This window comes from Rhamphochromis longiceps, linkage group LG12 (assembly GCF_057381845.1).
Source record: "Rhamphochromis longiceps isolate RC_006_pf linkage group LG12, R_longiceps_female_GT1.1, whole genome shotgun sequence".
Classification (NCBI taxonomy): domain Eukaryota; kingdom Metazoa; phylum Chordata; class Actinopteri; order Cichliformes; family Cichlidae; genus Rhamphochromis; species Rhamphochromis longiceps.
The window spans coordinates 7,068,908-7,088,932 of record NC_140568.1 but is presented as its reverse complement, the minus strand read 5'-3'; the positions used below and the strand labels follow the sequence as shown (position 1 = coordinate 7,088,932).

Below are 20,025 nucleotides of genomic sequence, written 5' to 3'. Positions count from 1 at the left end.
ACCCCACACGCATCGCTCGACTCCGCACCTCTCTCAGAACAACAGGAAAGACTCAGGAGAATCTCTGGGGCTAAACTTGACCCGAGCCCGGAGGATGAGGAAGCGCTCGTGACATCACTGCTAACCCGTGTAGACCAGAAATAACTTTCCTCTCCAAGAAAACCTGCAGCCACTGAGCAAATGTGGGCCCCCCCTGGGGAGGGCCACATACACAAACACGGTAGGCGTGGACCAAACTGTGAGTTTAAATCTTCACTTGTGCCACTTCCTATAAAAACAGAAGTTCTACCAGAGTGTGTTGTCTTGCGGCAGGAAACGCAGCCATGTGGTGCACAAACACTAGAGCAACTTTTTTTTCCTAGGTGTCGCAGGCCTACACGACTCATTTTGACAGATTTCAGGATACTGTGTGCTTATGCAATCAAGCGACAAGCCGCTATAACAAAGTGTTTGGAGCTGTAAACACCGAGGCTTTCTTTGGTAACGCGCCTGGATGTCCTGCTGTGTCAAGTCTCGAGCCTCTCTTCGAGATCCATTTCTTTCCTTCATCTGTTGCAGTATCTATTTAAACGACAGGGGCTCACTCATGACATGTCCCTTCATCTTCCTCGGGAGGGAGACACATGGACGGATGGATGCATGCCTACAGTAGACTACTGTGAGCTGCCACTTAACAGGAGGTGTGTGGGCGAGTCTGCCCATCTCCCCTTTTAGAAACAGCATTATTTGCTTGTTCTGTAGCAGATATAGCTGGTTTCCTTGCAGCAGGCACATGTGACTATTCCTCCACAAACAATAAAAAAAAAAAAAAGAAAAAAAAAAGGGCAGCTATCTCAGGCAGCAGACTGGTGGCTTTTCCTGCTCTTTAGCACAGATTCCGCTGTTTATTGTGCGACTCTCCTGACCTGCAGGTCGTAGAGAGCGCGGTCCACGCTGGAGTCACCAAAATCTGTAGGAAATTTTTGTCTTATCGGTAATCTACAGTACAGAACTGTCATTCAAAGAGCCAAAATGAAAGAAAGAGTAACATATAGCACAAATAAATAAATAAATAATAAATCTTTTATAGTATTTTAGCAAAGATTGTGACCATTTAAAGCTTTACAAATAAATGACAGCTCTCTCCTTTGCCCTGAGGACTGATCAAATCCCCCTCAGGCAAAACCTTTATTTTCTAGGAATCAGACAAAAACAGCACAAACTGAACTGCAAGAAACTTTGTCAAAAAAAGAAGAAAAAAAAAAGAAAATGTATTTATATTTAGATACAATATATAGACTTAGTAGCACAAAAAAGATGTGCAAAAAGAAAAAGGCACAATACATCATACATTCGTTACCACAACCCCTGATTTTTAAAAGCTGATCAGAACCTTTAAACACTTTTGTTAACATCATTGTTTTGAAGAATAGCAAACGACTGATTTAAGATTTTTCCTTTCCCCTCTCTCCACTGGGTTCTTGTTTTTTGTTTTTTTAAATTCATACACACATGAGGAATCATTCAAATGAACTTTGAAACACTAATTACACTGTTTGCTCAGAGACCTATGCATTCATGACCGTAACAAAGACAAAGGTGGCTCTAACACATAAAGACGATAAAAGCGAACAAGCTACATTATCTTTGCAGCCTCAAATCTTTGTCTTATTGTTAGCCTGAGAAGATTCTGTTATTGAAAACCGATGCTTCTGACAACAGTTTTCCAAATTTTCCTATATTAAATCAATATTTGCTGAACACATAAACACCATTTATTCTCTTTGGAAAAGCCAATTACCGTGGACATGGTCAGATTTGCCCTCACAGGATTGTCATTAACCAAACACACTAGAATACTTTCCTGAAAGTATTTAATCATATAATCTGCCTTGAGAAATAACGGGAAACCGATTACTAAACACAAATCCCAAATTTATGTTGGGCAATTTAAAACAGTGACACGCAACCAAAACAAACAAATATTCAAGAACATTACAAGGGAACACATGAGCAAACCACACATACTGTATACATGTAACACAAGCATAATTAATATTCAAGGCTGATGTGACACAATTCTGAAGCCTGAAGAAAAAAGAAAAGAGAGAGAGAGCTGGATGCAGAGCTGAAAAGCCAGAAAACATTAATATGGCAGCTCTTTCCAATGGCTGGTCTGAGGTAAAGATTTACATGACAAACGGTGCACGCTGGCTGTTATAGTAACAAAGTTCTGCTTGCGGGAATGGAAAGGAATTGCACTTCCACATATCAGGAAACAAAAGAATAACATACAAGTCTGCGCCCTGATAAAGCTCTTTTGTCAAGACTAGAATCAAGAATCCTAAGAAGTACCAGCTAACAGCTAATGCTAACCCTTACGAGGTGTGTGTCCACCAAAGTGTTTTTCCTGAGCACGAGTGTGTCGTGTATTTACGCTACGCAAAAAATAAAACGACAGCAGCTTGAAGTGGCACTGAGCTTCTTTTCTGTGCTCAACTTTATATAAGTTGTTTAGAGCTGTAAGAGCATATCTACAGATGACAACCAGACAACCACAGTATTGATATAAAAACAGTGCTTGGAGGAACATTTTATTTGTAAACCGGCTACCAGGCACAGTCGTGTATTTGAACCGCTTTGACATAAAATATTGTGTGGCATACTAATAGATCCTCTCACATGGGAAAAACAGAACAAAACAAAAAAGAACCCAAACCTATGTGCCTCTTAAGGGTTCAACTGGGTGCCTGACATTTTCCAAAACATTTGGTGGACACACTTTAGGGCATCAGGAAAAATGGCCAGTCAGAAATGAGAGAGGTAGCTAAAACAATGGCTGGCAGCAGAGGTTCATTAAGTGTAGTAGCTCTGATAGGTGTAAAGGCCTGGACACATAAGCAACTCTACATGGTACTGGTATCCACTAGGCACTGATAAGGCAATTGCAAATCTGTAAACACAGCTAGAATGATGCAGAGGAGGGGAGGCCTTCTGGAAACTGTCTACCTCAGAGAGCCGGAGGAGCGAGAAAGGCCTCTGGTGGTGGGTTGGGTGAGTGCAGCACAGTTTGGCTTGTGACAGAGGCTGGAGGGGTGTAGCACCATCTGTGGCTGTTTTTCAGTGCAGTTTGTTTTCCTCTAGGGACATCTTTTAGAGAGGTGAATGCTGCAATGTATGTTATGTGCGACTGTTTTCAGTATAGGGTGGGGGAGAGAGTTGTAAACATATTCAAAGTAACATCCTTTAGCTAAAAGAGCTCGCGAGGATCTGCCCCTGCTTGAGTTTCTCAAAGATCAGTCAGCACAAAGGTATCCACACCTGTGAGTGAGTGTGTGTGTGAGTGTGTATGGGTAAGAATGAATTCACATGTTTATGCTCTCTGCACACTGCATGTGTCATATGACTGAGTGCGTGTGTGGGCTTCCTGTTACCTTTGCATGTGGGAGTGAGAGTGAATACCTGTACAGACATGATTGTCAGTGTTAATAAGATGCAGTGCTTCGATAAGGTGAGGGGGGTGATGGAAGAAGGATTACAACGGGCCAAGGCTGTTAGTAATCACTTAATGGAGGTTATGGCAGGAAGGAACAAGAGCATGACAAACAGTCTCCTGCCAGGGAATGCAAACCACACACTGAGCCACAGTGTGTACAGTGAAGACTGGGGAAGAGACAAAGAGAGGTCACAGAGGGCATCATTCTGTGAGGAATGGGGGGTTTTTTGGTAGGGAAAAAACAGGAGGTTGGGGGAGCTGGAAATATTTGGTCCAACACCTGCCACTGTGGAATCAAGCTGATGAATTTGCTTTTGTTTTTTTCTTTAAAAAGTAAATAGCTTTTCTTTGCATCTCTGCAGAAGACTAGGTCTCAATATCCTGATGGCCATAGCCGGCCTTTCTCTGTCCAAGATCAAAATTAACCTGAGTCTCATCAGCCAGCATCGTATCGGTGGCTATAAATCAATTCCTCACTGGATAGAATGACTATGATTGGGTTAAAGCCGGGGATCTGCTCTATTGATTGCAGGTAGCAGCGCTCCCTCCTCCACAGCGTGATTCAGTTAGGGTAAAAAAGTGGCACCAAAGGAGCCCGCTTAGCAGTCTTCACAACTGCTGTCATTGTGGGTGTGGTGTTTAAAATCCTTTTCATTCATCCGCAGCGCTGGTTCCTCGCACATCACCCTTTTTGCGAAGCTGTGGGGAAAGGGAGAGAAATAACACGCGTTAGATTTATGCAAGCTAAACACGTAAGGGAGAGTTCAGATGACGGCTTCAGGAGTCGCTGGTTACTGGGAGGGGTCGGACTTCTTTCTATTCATTAAATCTTACTTTTGGCTTTGCAAACCAGTAAAAATACATTACATTTCTTTTTGTAAACTGGAAAAAGGGCAGCTCCAAAAGTCCTTATCAAGCCTCCTGTTTGTCTTCTAGGTAGATAAAAGCATCACTTTCAAATTCTCCCACCCTGAGGCTGATGGCTTTGGAAAGTCAATTAGTGTTAGAATCTGATAGCCGAACACCTTAATGGAACAGTTCAAACCAACACTGGCTCTAAACAGAGGAATAGACAGATCTGATGAAATGGCACGAGGATTCACCCTCCCACTTCTCCATCTTTTCACCCCCCAATCCTCCCTCCCTTTCTCCTCAATCACAGCACAGACTCCTTCTCAACTGCAGAATTCCATTTGTATGTTAATGAGGAAAAAGGAGCCATCTTGAAACCCCCTCGTACACACCCCGTCCTCGCATACCTCCTCCTTCCACACCATCAGCACCCAACCACTATACTTAAAGAGTTCAGATATGACTATTAGTATACAGCTTCCTTAATGCTGGGTTTTTCCATTCACCCAGTGCTGTCTTTGTCTAGAACGTGAAGGGCAGTGACTTGTGTGTAGGCTGTTCTCACCACCACCCAAATGTGACCCTGGTAACCCCTTGAGCTTTGAGGTTCAGGCTTGTTGCCCTGCTTGCCGCAGCCGTCTTTGATTGTACCAACCTGTTTACTTACTCCGAGGGAAAACTGGAAACACATGCTCAGCTGGGCGAGATGTGCGAAGGCAAATCGCAAAAATTCTGCATGCTGGTAGCGAGCCAGGAATGTTTGAGACTGGCCCACTTTGGCCGGTCCAGCCCAGATCCCTCCCTTGTTCTCCTTGTACGGCCAAAAGCTCCCAGACTGATATTTGGAGAAGTTTCAAGAGCAAGGCAGTGGAGAGGTTTAGAGTGAATGCAAGATGCAGAAACTGAAGCCTGTGATTTAGAAGTAGACTATTTTTCTATGGGGATTAACTGGACTGCAGGAACTTCTGTGTACATATATAACTACTTGTGTTAAACTTGTATGCTAGCCTTTCATAGGAGCTCTCAATTTGCAATAAAAGTAGGTTTTATTGCACATGAGCTATCAAATCGAACATTATAGCTCCTTCTTAAAACGAACAAAAGCAGTGGCAGCTCAGTAACCCTAAACGGCCTGGAATACCACAGAAGACAACTAAGAATGGAGGAATTTTTAAAGAAAAGGCCTGTTCACAACATCTAGCTACCTGAGGAGCACTCTTGAGGAGGTTGGCACACCACTGTCGAAGCCTATAATCAAAAAATGCCTTTATTAACATGAATATAGACAGTATGTAGTACAAAGAAGGAATAAGACTAAGATTAGCAAATCATTTGTCAGACATGGTGGAGGCAATGTTATGGCATGGGCTTCTGTGGTTGCCAGCAGAACTGGGTCACTGGGTATTTACTGATGATGTGATTACTGACAGAAGTAGCAGGATGAACACTTGAAAAACACATCTGTACTGCTGAGATTCAGTCAAACACTGTTATCCTGTGTTCAAATTGCACAAAGAGAAACATTACAAAAATGCAACCGAAGATGTTTTTGTGGTGAAGAAATGGATGCTTTTCACCAGTGTTTCCTCTTAGATGACTGCTTTTGGACCTCGAATGTGAAATGGCATGTGCACACACAAGCACAAACACAGTGGAGTAAAGCCCTTTCTCAACACCGAAGAGCGCAGAGTGAAGTCGCACCATGCCATGAACAGCTGCAATCAGCCAAGCCGTGCTGGCTCGTTCCACTGCACCGCACAGAAAAACTAAAGTCGTCTAAAGTGAGCATCTAACGAAGCTCTGTCAACTTAAAACATGAGACAATATATTAAGACTTTTCACACATAAAAGGTTCCTGCAAGCAGACACTGTTTACTGTGAAGGTCAACCCTGAACTGGATGAGCCATTAAAATGGACAGACGGATGGAATAATAATACGAATGGTTAGGTTATATAAACTACTCCAACTTAGTGATTGGTTGTTAGAAAAATAAAGAAAATGATGCTGAAGTGTGCAAACATGGACACAGAACGTAAACTAATCCCCCAACTATAGAGACTCATGCAGAGTTACGGTTGGGGGATAAAAATACCCTGCACTTGGCAGACATTGTTACACATCACAAGCTGAGGCGAGACCATCATGCACTAGCCATGGGATACACTGGAACACAGGCGGCCTACAGATGACGGTGGAAATGTTTCGAATCATAATTAGCTATATGGCACGATGCGGCACAGCCTTGCCAGGCTAACAGAAACCCCATTAAGATGCTGCCCTACCAGTAACAACAAACAGCAGTACAAAGACCTACACTTGGCCTTGCTACTCCTCTGTAGCCTTTGTACAGAACCATTCTTACGCCTCTGGATAAAAATACAATAAAGGCAATCATAGAAATGGGATTATGAGGAAGAACAAACACTGTTCTCACAGTCATCCGTTTTGTGCTGATTACCAAACAGTTTAAGGAAGTTTAGTAACAAACAAAATGCATACATGAAAAGGAAAAAATATGACGATTGATCTTAAATGTAATATTATTGATATTGAAAATATTGATTTTAAAAAAACAAAACACTAAAAACTATGAGGTTTTGAATTCACATATATTAATAAAGGGCCTTTTACTTGTGCACTCGGTAAATAACACCAGGATCCACTCAAAGAAAGTCAGCTAGATCGCACCACTAGGGGTCAAAGACTCCACAGGGAGCCCTTAAGCCACTACATTTACTCCAGCAGTCCTCCGGCTTTATCACATTAGCACACTCTACTTCTAGTGAATGGAAGACAACAGCTGGATAACTAAAATTGGTGTTACACGGATTTTGCACAGCGAATAAGAGAAATTTAACCAAAGAAAGTGCTTAGGGTTGGGAAAGTTTTATTTTCTCTTGCACCAAATCCATCACTTACCAGACTTAAAGTTAAATTTTAACTGTGATTTTCTACTTATACACTCACCTCATCCAGTTCTCTCTGCGTTTCTGCCTCCATACGCCGTATATCATCCATATTTAGCTCCACCCACTTATCAATCCAACAGAAGAGCTGGCGATGGAAGTTAGTGAAGATCCTCTTCTCTTGCTGTGGTAGATAGCAGCAGTCTTGGTTAGGACTGGGTGATGTTTAGCATCAGTCAAGTGTTTATAAGTACATTTGAAACTTGAGAAACTCTAAATACAAATTACTCTACTGTATCCTACTGGCTTAAGTTCCATTTGACTATAGAGCCCCCAAACATTACCTCATCATGTTTGCAGTTACAGCTTGCTTATAATAATTAAGCACTAATTAAGCACTGCCCACCCAGACAGAAGAGGCACAGTATTGCATGCGCAAACTTGCAATACTCTCAATCTAAATATAACTCATGAGCCAACTGTGTAAATGAGTTTTTACGTCTTCTACTATATTTCGTTATCCTGTATTTATACATGTGTAATGCCAATAAAGTTGAATCCTAATCCCAAATATGTCACTAACCTCGTGGATGAAGTTCTCCACTTTGGTCTGCAGGCCCCACCACTTGAACTTGACTGTGACTAATTTGTAGGCACACATCCTTGGGTATTCAGGATTACTATTCAGCTCTTTCTGTTGAGAGGAACAGGGAAAAGAATCCGACTTACAACCCGTCACTATATCAGAATAACGCGCTGCAAAAACTTGACAGAAACTTTCCAATGAGAGAACAGTTGTAAAAGCAGCAGAAGGCATTATTTTTGACAAATCTAAGATTCGTTCATTAATGCATAATGCTTTGGGCATGAAGGTTGCTGAAATAATTATCAACATGAAGATGTGCTGTGCACAGATAAAAGTGCCCTAATCTACAGCACACTTTCTAAATCTATCCGCTGCTTGCACTCTGCCGCGCGCTCTGAAGAAGAGAAGAAGAAAAGAGGCTGGGTGTTGGGAGGGGGGACCACAGCAAAGTGGATAAACTCCAGATGAAGGGACCATTTCTCTGCCTCCACCCTGACAGCGACACCGTTCCCGACAGGCATGTCTTTGTGGCCACAGAAGGCAGATAAAACGGTGCTCACGAAGCGATAAGGGCGCCGCAGTGCAAATCCGGTTACATTATTAACACCTAGGACCTGCTCGCCCCCAGAACACACACACTCTCCCTCTGAGAACACCTGTTTAATTAATCACTTCATTCTGGCTCGGCATTCCAAAAAGAAAATGCCACAGACCCGCCTCAATCGCCCTCATCCCACTGCCGTTTGATGCTACGATCATGGAGAAGCGTGAGAGAAGGGAAATGAGAAACATTTCTAAATTTGCAGTGGGTTTAGAAAAGTTGTCATCGCTAAAGGAGAACTTCACATGAAACGGATTCTACATCAAAACACTTACGGTGACATTTCTTCTCTCCCTCTCTGTGCCCCACTCAAAGGAGCAGAAGTTTTCAGAAATACAAAGGGTACCGATATGCAAGCATGTGTGCATGCAGAGATAGACAAGAGTTTTATTGCTCTGAGAAGCTGGCAGAAATTGTGCCTCTGTTGTCACATAACTACTTTCTCCCCCCACCTTTTCAAAAACAGTCTTTTTCCATGTCCACAGCGGACGGGAAAGTGATCTAATTAAAAACACAAAATAAAAGTTGTGCTTCTTTATTCATACTTTTTAAAGCTGTTTGGCTGCCTTTGTTCTGCAAAAATTCTTGAAGCAGAGGAAAGTTTCCCATGGTGAACTTTGAGGGCTCCACTGCAGAATAGAAATCCTCTGTGCTCCAACAGCGAACAGGACCCGGTCGTGTGGCTCCGGGGTACGGCGGGGTTTACAGGCGAAAGTTTCTCTGTGGATGAGCTACTTTTTGACTTTTTACCCCTTATCAAAATATGTCCCTCTTTATACAGAACTGCTGTTTGCCAATTTAGACTCTGAGTCCACAAACGGACACTTTACTTCCATCTGTGGACGAAGCCTGAGTGTTCTTGCAGCTCTGTAAGTTACCTGTAAAAGACTTTTAATGCCTAGATCTCATCACATAAACCTGCTATATAAACCTGCTGCAGGCACATCCACACAAAACACAATCTTTGGCTGACCCAATATGTCCAAGCTGCACTTAGACTTTGGAGATCAAAACATTGCAGCAACTACATACAATGCACATGACTGTACAAAGTCATGAAATATAGAAGCAAAATCCATGAGAGCAAGACTACTAATCCAGGTCTTGATTAGGGATGGGTATCGTTTAGGTTTTATCCGATACCGGTGCCAAATCGGTACCTTTGAAACGGTGCCGGTGCTCAAACGGTGCTCAAACCGGTGCTTAAAGAACGGAGAACACAAAATTGGTCCAAAAACCTCTCATGTTCAGCTGGTTTTTTGTAAAAAGATAACAATGTGTGCCTTTTCTGCAGCTATGGGGCATATATGGTATCACTCTTGGCTGGAAGCAGTGCTTAAACAATGGAAAAAACACAAACTTTGTCCAAAACCTCTCATGTTTAACTGTTTTCCACTTTTTCTTTGGTCATTTTAGCCTTTTTGGCCAGGGTGAAGGGAGTATCTGCCATCAAACAAGAAGACAGCCGCATGTAGCTATGATGAGGTTTGCTAGTTCACTTTACATGCATTAATGTAATAACGTGGTTAGCCTACTCAACGTAAATTACACACTAACAACATTAAGCTACTCACGCAGAGAAGAACGGCTGCTGCTGCATCATCATCCGTCATCATTTCTGCTACACTGGCAGGGCTAGGGGCCAGGACTCTCCTCTTCGGGTTTTTTGAGGGATATTGCTAACTCCGGGTCAGATAACAGGCAACCCACGCACAGTAGATGCGCTCGGTGTGAGGTCTCGCAGCAAGCTATCATACGGCGCATTTCTGGGCTTTTTAAAAAAACGCTATGCGTCGCCAGGTGTTTCATCGGATTTGAGGTGTTACCTCCTTTGACAGTATCACAGTATCAGCTTAAAGCACTTGTTGCAGGCTGCTGAGTTTGCATCTTTTGCTGTGAAGTACAGCCAGACTTTTGACCGCTTCGCCTTGGGCATTTTTAATCCGTAGCTCTGCATAAAAGAACGCACGTACCTGGACCTGCCTACTATCCTCGGAAACGTAAAATTATTGGCTAGAAGTGAATCACAGCTCAGGAAAAAAAGCACCGAAATGTTCGCTGCTTTTCGGTCTGGTTACTACCGTTTATGTCAGATGGCACCGGACACCGGTACCCATCCCTAGTCTTGATGGCCAGATATATACCCATTTTCCTATAACTTGGCAAATGGGTCAAATGTTTGCCTCCGTTGTTGTTGTTGTTTTTTTTGTTTTTTTTTTAAAAGCACCCTGTGGCCTAAGGCCGTGTTCAAAACTCTTAGATGCATCGCATTTCATTTAAAAAAACGAAAGCGAGAAAGAAAGAAAAATCCACTTCTGCTGTATTTACATTGAGCATCCACACTAATTTGCCTTTTTAGGGCTCCCAGAGAGGAAACTTTTGTCAAAACTGCCAACCCCAAGAGGGCTGAAATAGTTGACACAGATATTAGCATTCATCGCCTAATTGAGTTTGATTGGTAACTACATGCTACCTTGGATTTATACCACCCAAACATGTGATCCTTTGTCAGAAGAAAGTCAAAGAAATAAGAAAGAAAAAGCCCTTATTGTCTATGTAAGCAGCCACTGTGCAGTTGAAGTCTGTATTTTATCAAATGATTATTTCTGAACTGGTGCTGAAACAGTCACATGGATGTAGACCATTTTCAGTTAAAAATATATGTAGTTTACAACAGCATTACCTTCCAGTTGGGACCAAGAGGTCCTCTCCCAGTCTTGACAGACTTGAAAATGGCAGGATCCTCATCTTCCTTGTAGTCCTACAATGAAACTTTCAGTTACTTTCATTAGTAGAATATATAGCACAGAATATTTAACAAAGCTGAGGCAAGCTTATTTATGAATACTGGTATTTGTTTCATCTTGCAACAAGAGCCAAGAAATCAGCAGGATTTTACCCCAATTTAAAAAAAAAACAAAAACATAGACACCGTTTTTAAATGAAAAGATGGAAATGTGGGACAACTATTCAACGACGAGAGTAAGGGAACAAAGAGCAGAAACAGCTTAGCTACAAGAAAAGTCAGAAGAGGGCTCCTCCCTTTTCACAAATCCTTCCATCTCTGCAGATAATGTCACAAAGCAGGACTAGAACACAGCTGTGCTCACAAGTGGCTTGAAGATAAGACCGATCTGTGTATGGGGGCTCTGACACTTGTTTAATTAGGGTGAGGATGCCAGTTAACATAAGTGAATGTACTTGCATCTACCTGTTGTGTGCTGATGAGGATTTGTGCTGCTTATTTAAGTTTGTATGTCTGCAGCTCCAACTGCAAAATAACCTTTTACCCCATATACAGTATCCAATTCAAAAGGTCATGTCCTGCCAACATATTCTGGTGAACTAAGCACTTTTGCCCTTTAATTTTTTCCCCCAATGCACCAAGATCTTTTTGTATTAAAGGGTATAGTAAAATGTAGAGGGATACTGAGCACACGTGACGAGCACGAAAAACTTAACAGACCTGACTTTCTCATAAAAAAATAAAATTAAAAAAAAAAGACAAGAGAAATAATAATACAAATAAATGAAATGGCTTTAAAATTATCAACAGCTCAAGGGCCCAGCAATTTTAAATAAATCATGATGCGCCTGAAGCTAAAAGCTACTTTTTCAGGGCTACTATCCAACAGGAGGGTGCCAAACGTGTGGAAAGAAATAAAAATGCACCACTAAAAAACACACACACACACACACACACACACACACACACGCACGCACTCTCTAATTTGGGTGTTTTAATGCTGAGAGCTCCATCACTATAACAATACACTGTGCTGCACTAATGAGGTCTGTGAATCGATGTGCCGTGGTACGCGAAAAGAAGCCATTTCTAAAAGAGTGTGTATTAGACTGCAAGTGTGTTTACGTCGAGTGTGTGTTTGTCTAGTTCCGGCACACGCAGCACTGTGAACCTTAATTACACTAACAAACTCATCTGTGCTGGCAGTACGCCCCAGAGCCTGCAGTCATGCCCGAGGCTGAGGGCTGATAGGGCCCTCAGACACAACACACTCCTCCAGCAAGGCAAACACGTCCGCCTCGTTAACTACCCACCGCAAACAAACATGTACACACACAGAAACTAGGGCTTCTCGGCCAAATAGCCACATGTATGCTTGCACGCATACCGGCAGTCACATTGAAATGAGGCAATGTGATGTCAAATAAGAGCAATAACCTGCAACATCTTCAAATATGATTTCAGAGATTCCAAGCAGTATTCAAATCTTTAATTTATCCTCAACTGGTATGTGTACGTTTTTAAATACAAAGATCTCTCCAGTCAGCTGGCTGTATTGGGACACACTCCTGAAATCAACTATTTTTAATGCACTGTGTTATTACAGCACAGCAAACACATTTTCAAACGGTGCAAAGAAACAGACCACAAAAAACACAAGTAAACAAAACAAAACTAAGAAGTAACATAGCCCAATAAAGCAGAACAGTCAGCCAAGTACACGATAGCCCAGAGAGCAATTAATGTTCTGTGTCTTTATAAAGAAATACAAAGAGAGACTGGGGAAAAACTCACAGACAAACCAAACCAAAATAAAAAAATACCAAGGAGATGGGCTGGACCTGATGCCAACTTCAGTAAAATATTTATAAAATGGGTCAGGATTGACTAAAGGTTTATGAAGATTGCCAAAGATTCTCTTCACTTGCAATGCTCTACTTATCGTCGATGCCACGAGCACAGGCAGCTTTTTCAGCTCCATGAATGCATAATCATACCTGAAAAATCAAGTATGTTGCTGTAAGAACAACATACACAACTGTTTTGAAGCTCATGACAGCCTGTAAATAAAATCCAAATGTTGAGTTAAGTACTAAAAAATGTGCTCCAGTCTCTCTCGTGCTTTTTAAAGTGGTGCCTGGCTGACATATGACTTGGTGAGTTACAAATCTGAGATATCTGCGAATAGTTTTTTCCTCACAGACACACAAAACATCAACATACACATTAAGTAAAGTGACTCTAAACTAGTCGTAGGTCTAAATGTAAATGATTGTCTGTGGCTCTGTGTTAGCACCATGGCCCTGAAGCAATTTTTAGGAGGGAAGAAGAAGGGGAAAAAAAAGGATGGATAAGCACTGTTTGTGAACCTGGAAAACTAAAAAATATATAGACACAATATCCTTATTTTTATTATCTAAAACTGAGGATATTGTATGACTACAATAGGCTTTGATAGACGCGTTTATTGTGATTCTGGATGTCTACAAGACTAAGTCAAGTACTTTCAACAAGTTTTTTGTTTTTTTGGGGGGTTTTTTAACTGTAAAATCTGTAATGATTTTGCCAAACCTATTCCTGACATATGCCTGCCAAACAATAATAATTTTAAAAAACCCTAAAACTAAAAGTGAAATTAATATAAACTACACACATTTTCAAACAATAAAAACAAAATTGAAACGAGAAACACACTTTGGAAACTAAAGCTAAAGCCCAGCAAAAAAGTAGAAGAAAAAAAAAAAATCATTGTGAATAAACAGCTTAGCAGGAGCTAGAAGATACTGAATTCTAATCTGTCTAACAGTCATTATAATTTTCAAAATATTTTATTAGCCTCCCTGAAACTGTAGTAATAGTCAGTGAATATGCACAGACACATTAAGTGCTACTTCTTCTTTAACTAGGACATCCGGTTGATTACCAGTTTATATTAACTGAAAAAAAACAAAACAAAACAGAAAAACAGATGCACACAGCTCTGCTTGTGTTAAAGCCTTGATCACATCTTGTGAGTCCAATAGGTTCCACTCAGGTCCTAGTGATCAGTTGTTTATGAGACAGAGCACAGTGTCTGCATATCTGCCAGTTTTTCCTGTCCGCTGTGGATTTACACTACAATGCACCAACTACAAGTACACCCCAAGTGGCGGACTTCAAAGAATGACTACTTGGCTGTCAGGACTTTGGCTGTCTGTGTCCGTAGCTGAGAATAATCAATGCTTAAGAGCAAGACAAAGTTGAGCAGAGAAACCACATGCTGTGACATGTGATTTATATGGACGGCGTGATTTCTGACCAAACCAAGAGCAAATCTTTACTACATAAACTAAACCGATTTAGCCAAAAGATTGTTCCCTGAAACTCCACAGATGAAACGACCATGTGTCAGTTAGCTCGTCTGTATTGTTTTCATGAATTAAACTCTGACTCTAACAGTTTGAGAGTGCTATATAGGCAAGAGAAAGGATCGCACAAACACCGTTTATTCTGGATTTTAAATTGGACTGCAGTAATATCACACCAGAGAAACATGCAGTAAGTCATAAGTCACACAGACTGCTCAGTAGTAACAAAATGCTCTTTCAGCTACTTTCAGATATGTATGCAATTCAATAAATTGGTTAGACGAGAATAGAAAGAAAGTGCTGTTTCATTTCATCAGTGTTATTCATCTGCATCCCTATTACATAGGAAAGGCTAGATGTCGTTTTTCTCTCTCCCTGGAAAACGCATATATATTCAAATTAAATCATAAACAGAGCCATAAAACACCTGCTTACGAAACATTCTCATGACAAAGAACTGTAATAATCAAAGTTGTCCACATGAAGGCGCCATACTGTGTATGAAGCTACTTACAGCATGGGCCACTTGACTTCTGTCTGCAATGTCAATGGGCACCACCGTTACATTCTTCCACGTGGAACTGTCTAGTTTGTGCACCTGAGCAAATACAAAAAGATATGTTAGAAAATAAAACTCATGATTCATACTAGACATCCGTTTGCTTTGATGTCCTCACATTTTCTTGCGTTCCAAGGTCTGGTTTGTGCCATGTCTCAATTTTAATGAAGAAATTATCTTTCATATATTCATTCTAGAATAAAGAGAAAGAAGAAACATAATGAAGAAAAAAAAAATTATGTAATTCTTTTCTTATTAACTTTAATCTTAGCTAATAAAACCCATTTAGGGTTACATACCGTCACAACTGTTCCAGGTTAAGCATGAAGGAAAAAAGGGGGGGAAGAAAGACAAGACATGTTAATTTAAAAGTGAGAAGAAGAGTTTCAAGGCAAACCTAAACTAAGTGGTGCTGGGAAGGGGACTCACTGGTTCTGCAGTAGGGGTAGGCATTCCAAGCCTTTTCATGGAAAATCAGGGCACCTTCAGGAGCTAGGAGTCTCACAAATCCTGGGACTTTACTGTAGGGTGTGGTGGAGGGTAGGAGGTACAGGTAAGAGAAAGGAAGGAGGAAGACTTATCACCTATTTTTTCTATAGCAAAGATTGCACAGTTAGCAACTGAACTGAAAATGCTTCACAGATAAGACAACACTGACACTGCCTGGTAGCACTGCACTATTACACTATAAGAAAGAATCAATGAAGCCAACAGTGGAGTTCTAAAAAACAAGAAATACAAAGGAAAGCACATACCTCTTTAGGTGGTAAATTTTGTGTGTGTACTGTCCTTTTTCTCCATCTTTTTCATATGGCTCATTCTTGAGTACCTCAATGCCCTCACCACCACCCGTCTCATTTTTACTCGCTTCAGCCACAGAAAACAGCTGCCCCACTTGATACTGCAAGACAAACATCATAATATAAAAACATGATGCTAGACAGTAGATTTAAGTACTTTTTACTGTGATATACATCTAAATCATAAACCAATTCTTTCTCTTCCTAACATTTTGAAAGTTTCCATCTAATAAAATGATATAGGCTTATTGTGAACACAGCAACGCTTTTTAACCAAACAGTAATCAATGTACATTACTCCTGAGAGCTCAAGGGCAACACAGGAAATCTAAAACTGTCAGAAAAGTAAATCAAATATTTTATATGGATGACATTTTTTTTAATTCATTCATTTCTCTCTGTCTTTCCCATACAGTGAAATTGTAGGAACAGAACCCAACCCATGACCTGTTTTGTAAAACTGTGCAAAAAAAAAGTAACCATAAAATTCTTAAGCTCTATTATTGTCCTGCTGCCACTCTAGTGTAGGTTAGATTTCTATAACGTGCAGAGAAAACTTGCTGAAGAGCTAAATGTTTAAGCCAGCTTTTTCAGTTCTGCTGCTGTGTTCCCCAATTCCACCATCTTAAAGCTAAATTAACTTACTTATGATGTTTGAACATCAAACAGCAGAAGAAGAGAATGACTAATAATCAGCTACCATAAGTCTTGTTAACATTTCTTCCACAAAGACAAGAATTACTTTTCAAATATTTTGAATTTGGATATGCAGCACTAATTGCCAAGAGATTGTATCCCAGCAGCTGGCTGAAAGTCTGGGATTTATTACAGAAATGTCTCTAAACACAGAGAACGATTGCTGGCTCAAACAAACAACATCTGCAAAATTAAGCTTTTTCTTGGTTTTAGCAGCCAGCAGCCAAAACAACAGAAATGATACAACATTGCCATGTCTTTATTATCAGCGAGTGGAAAAGAACTGTCTTAAACAAAAGGCACATGTCAGAGACTTGCAACATTTCCTTTTGGCCACGCCACAGTGACACATTAAAGCCCAAAAAAGGAACTGAGGGTTGACTCAGTTTAAACAGTCAGACTAACTGAGGATGGACTTTTTTTCAAGCATCAATATGGGCTCGTTTACAACCACACAAACAGTACAGGCACTATAGAAAAGAAACTACATATTTGTAAGTATGAAGAAGTGCATTTCATATCCTTTAACATTATTATGACTTTTTCCTTATTTAGTTATTATTAATTTATTGTAACTTTTTATGGCTGTTAATGTCATTATTTTGTTATTGTCAACATGATTATGTGTCAACGGCATCAACAAAGAAAATATAAGCAGACTTGACAAAAAGTTAATCATTTACAACATCTTAATAGCATAACAAGCTATTAAGCCACTTACTCACCTCTTCGACACTACAGGGTAAAACCACACGGCTGCAAAAGAGAGAAACATATGATGAGTAACTTTCATGAAGCACGCATTTCTCAAATCCGCTGTTTCATATTAGACAATTTCATGAGATAAACTATCATTCCACATCAATCTAAAGCAGCGACCCATATATGAGAAGGAGTATTCTTCTAGACGTATGCCGACATTTGTATTTTTAAGAGTGAGTTAGAGCACATACTAATAGGACAAAAAAAAGAAAACACTGCAGATGCATGTGGCATAAATAATACAGTAATAATACATCCTAAAACAATAAAACTGACTCTGGAGCCTGAAATGTCTCTACATCTTGGCAGTAAAGCCTGTATAGCCTTTGTTATTGAGATTATTTATAAAAAGGTTCAGTCTCTAAATATTACTCATTACCATGCCAAATCAGCATGCACATTTACTCACGCCTTATATTATTGTCTGTATTCACAATGAATGCAACATGACAATTGCCTGTCAGGTCACACAGTATGCAGAAAAGTCCAGAAGAAGCAATGAGAACATAACTACAGGGACTCCGGATTACAAAACCAGAAGAACCACGATGACACACAGAGACCTGCTCACTGCCAGGAACAGGAAGACACTCAAAGTTACTCTTCCTGAGGGAAAAATACTTCTAGAACCACCCATAGTGACATACTGCTGACATCAGCAAGATGAGAGGAACCTATTACTAGACCTGGTTGAAAAAGTTAGAGCTGAATTAAGACAAAACTTTATGGGACTACAGAAAGTTTATTTTGTTGTTGTTGTTTGTTTGTTTTTTAATAATGTGAGTTAGGTGGGGCCAGAAATACAGTGAGCTTAGCCAAAGCAGTTTAATTAAGAAGACAAAACAGATCTGAATCTATTATTCAAGATTTCTAACCATTAAAGACCATCCCTGGTCAAACAAGGCTGAACTAAATGTCATCCACCATCAGATGTTTTGTTTCAATGCTGCTAGGACTTGTAATTAGTGACGTTTAAGTTTGAAGCAAACACAATGTGCAGGCAACATCAGAAGATGTCAAATTTATCAAACCATGTGAGCCTGAGTGCAGTGAGTGATTGTGGGGTGTTAGGGATGCGGGAACAGTCTTCCTTCACTCCTGTAGGCCAGTAAGTGGCCACATGCAATAGTGCAGGTAGTGCCAATTCAGACTTCCAGTGCTTCTTTTTGCTTACCACACAGGGACTTTCATGGAATTAGGGCGCCACAGTGCTGAGGTGCATGCTGGCAGCAATACTGTGTTATATTTAAGGAATAAGACAATGTTGTAACAAGGTTTTTACATAAGTCAAATCTAAGTCAATCCTTATTTTCAGAATTCCCGTGCGATGCAAAACATGACCCATTCACATCCTCCATCTACCCATTTATATTCACTTTCTTTATCTCTAAAAACGTTTAAGTGTTCAGTCTTCCTGCCTTGAACCCAATTCATTTGGTAAGATGTGAAGTAAGAAGCCTGCTTACATATTCAGCCTAACCCAAGGATAGCGGTTTTACAAATGGAAACTGAAATCTTTTATGCAATTTCAAAACCCAGAAGGCTAAGGCTAACAGCTGCTAGCTTCGTCTTTACTACATGCAAAATGATTGATGCTTGAAACAGACAGGAGTGAACAAACTACCAATTCGTTAAGTAATCAAAATGTGTTATGCTGGGGTGATTAGCTGGCGCCGACAGTTTCTGAGTCAATACTGCAAAGACAGCGAGAACTTACAGCTTCCAGTTAACTTCCCCTCAGGTTAGGCAGTTAGCTAAATTAGCGTTAGCAACTCGGGTGCCAATTCGAGGCTTTGAAAAAGAAAATGTCTGCGCTTTAAAACCACATAACAAAAACCGCAGATTGAAGCGTTTAGAAGCCATCAGCTTGGCGATAACATATGAGAAACTACAGGAAACCAGCAGCTGTCAGAGAATGACAATCTGCTGTCAAAGCCGGTAGGCCAGAGACGCTCTTGGCCAATCCCATCCTCCCCTCGTGTGCCTGACGCTGACCCCGAGACAAGATGAAAAGTTTGCATCAGCGCACAGGGACTGAAAAAAACTGCCGTGAGTGCACGGATCTATACTAACCTATAGAGTGCTTTCAGAAATAATAAGAAAAGTACAGTTTAAACAGAAACCCCGCACTTACTACTCCTTGATGAGAACCATCTTAACTTCTTCCTCTCAGTAGTGCCCAGCTACCACTAACTGACGTCATGGGCTACTAAGTGAGGCGGCAGGTCCCTCCTTCTGCAGCGGTGATTTGCGGAATGACGGAGAGGTGGGCCTAACGATTGGCATCATCCAATGAAATCTCTCTTTGGTGACTTTAAACCCACCCACTGTATTTGAGGATGGATTACTTAGAATCCGTTATTCCACACTTGAACGCGTAAAAAATATATAAATATACTAAATATACTAAATATATAATATATTAATAATTTAAAAAGTTGAGCATGTGGTTCCATTAATCTATAAATCTGTAAATAATAATTACTCCATATTTAATTAAAGACGGTACAAAGACACAAACACTGAAACCGAAATGTAATTTTCTTTTGTTGTTACTGAAATAAGCAAGGTATTCCCTGAAAAAGATGACTGGATAGTAGCTTATGTTATCCCAAAACCTATATATACTGTGTAGGATTAGGTGTGCAAGTTACCCATGTCTTGTGCATCAGTCCATATTTTTCCATATTTGT

The 20,025-nt window shown here is 40.5% G+C and overlaps 1 protein-coding gene across 1 annotated transcript; it reads right to left on the bottom strand.

The window, feature by feature from the left end:
- Positions 1–2,383: 2,383 nt before the first annotated feature.
- On the bottom strand, positions 2,384–19,575 carry LOC146656748 (phosphatidylinositol transfer protein beta isoform). Its single transcript, XM_085424520.1, has 11 exons — positions 19,467–19,575; positions 17,296–17,326; positions 15,830–15,975; positions 15,504–15,595; positions 15,374–15,381; positions 15,193–15,267; positions 15,030–15,113; positions 11,106–11,183; positions 7,819–7,929; positions 7,297–7,419; positions 2,384–4,174 (listed from the first exon to the last, which is right to left on the bottom strand). Exons 1-11 carry the CDS (start codon positions 19,484–19,486, stop codon positions 4,127–4,129), a joined length of 816 nt encoding a protein of 271 aa, XP_085280646.1. The 5' UTR covers positions 19,487–19,575; the 3' UTR covers positions 2,384–4,126.
- Between the last annotated feature and the right edge of the window lie 450 nt (positions 19,576–20,025).

Excerpts from the sequence above, each read along its gene's own strand:
- LOC146656748 (XM_085424520.1), bottom strand. The coding sequence starts at position 19,486 with ATGGTTCTCATCAAGGAGTA. Across the intron at positions 15,114-15,192 it reads ACCTTGGAACGCAAGAAAAT|GTGCACAAACTAGACAGTTC; the intron begins GTGAGGACATCA and ends GTATTTGCTCAG. Across the intron at positions 11,184-15,029 it reads GAAGTCAAGTGGCCCATGCT|GACTACAAGGAAGATGAGGA; the intron begins GTAAGTAGCTTC and ends GTTTCATTGTAG.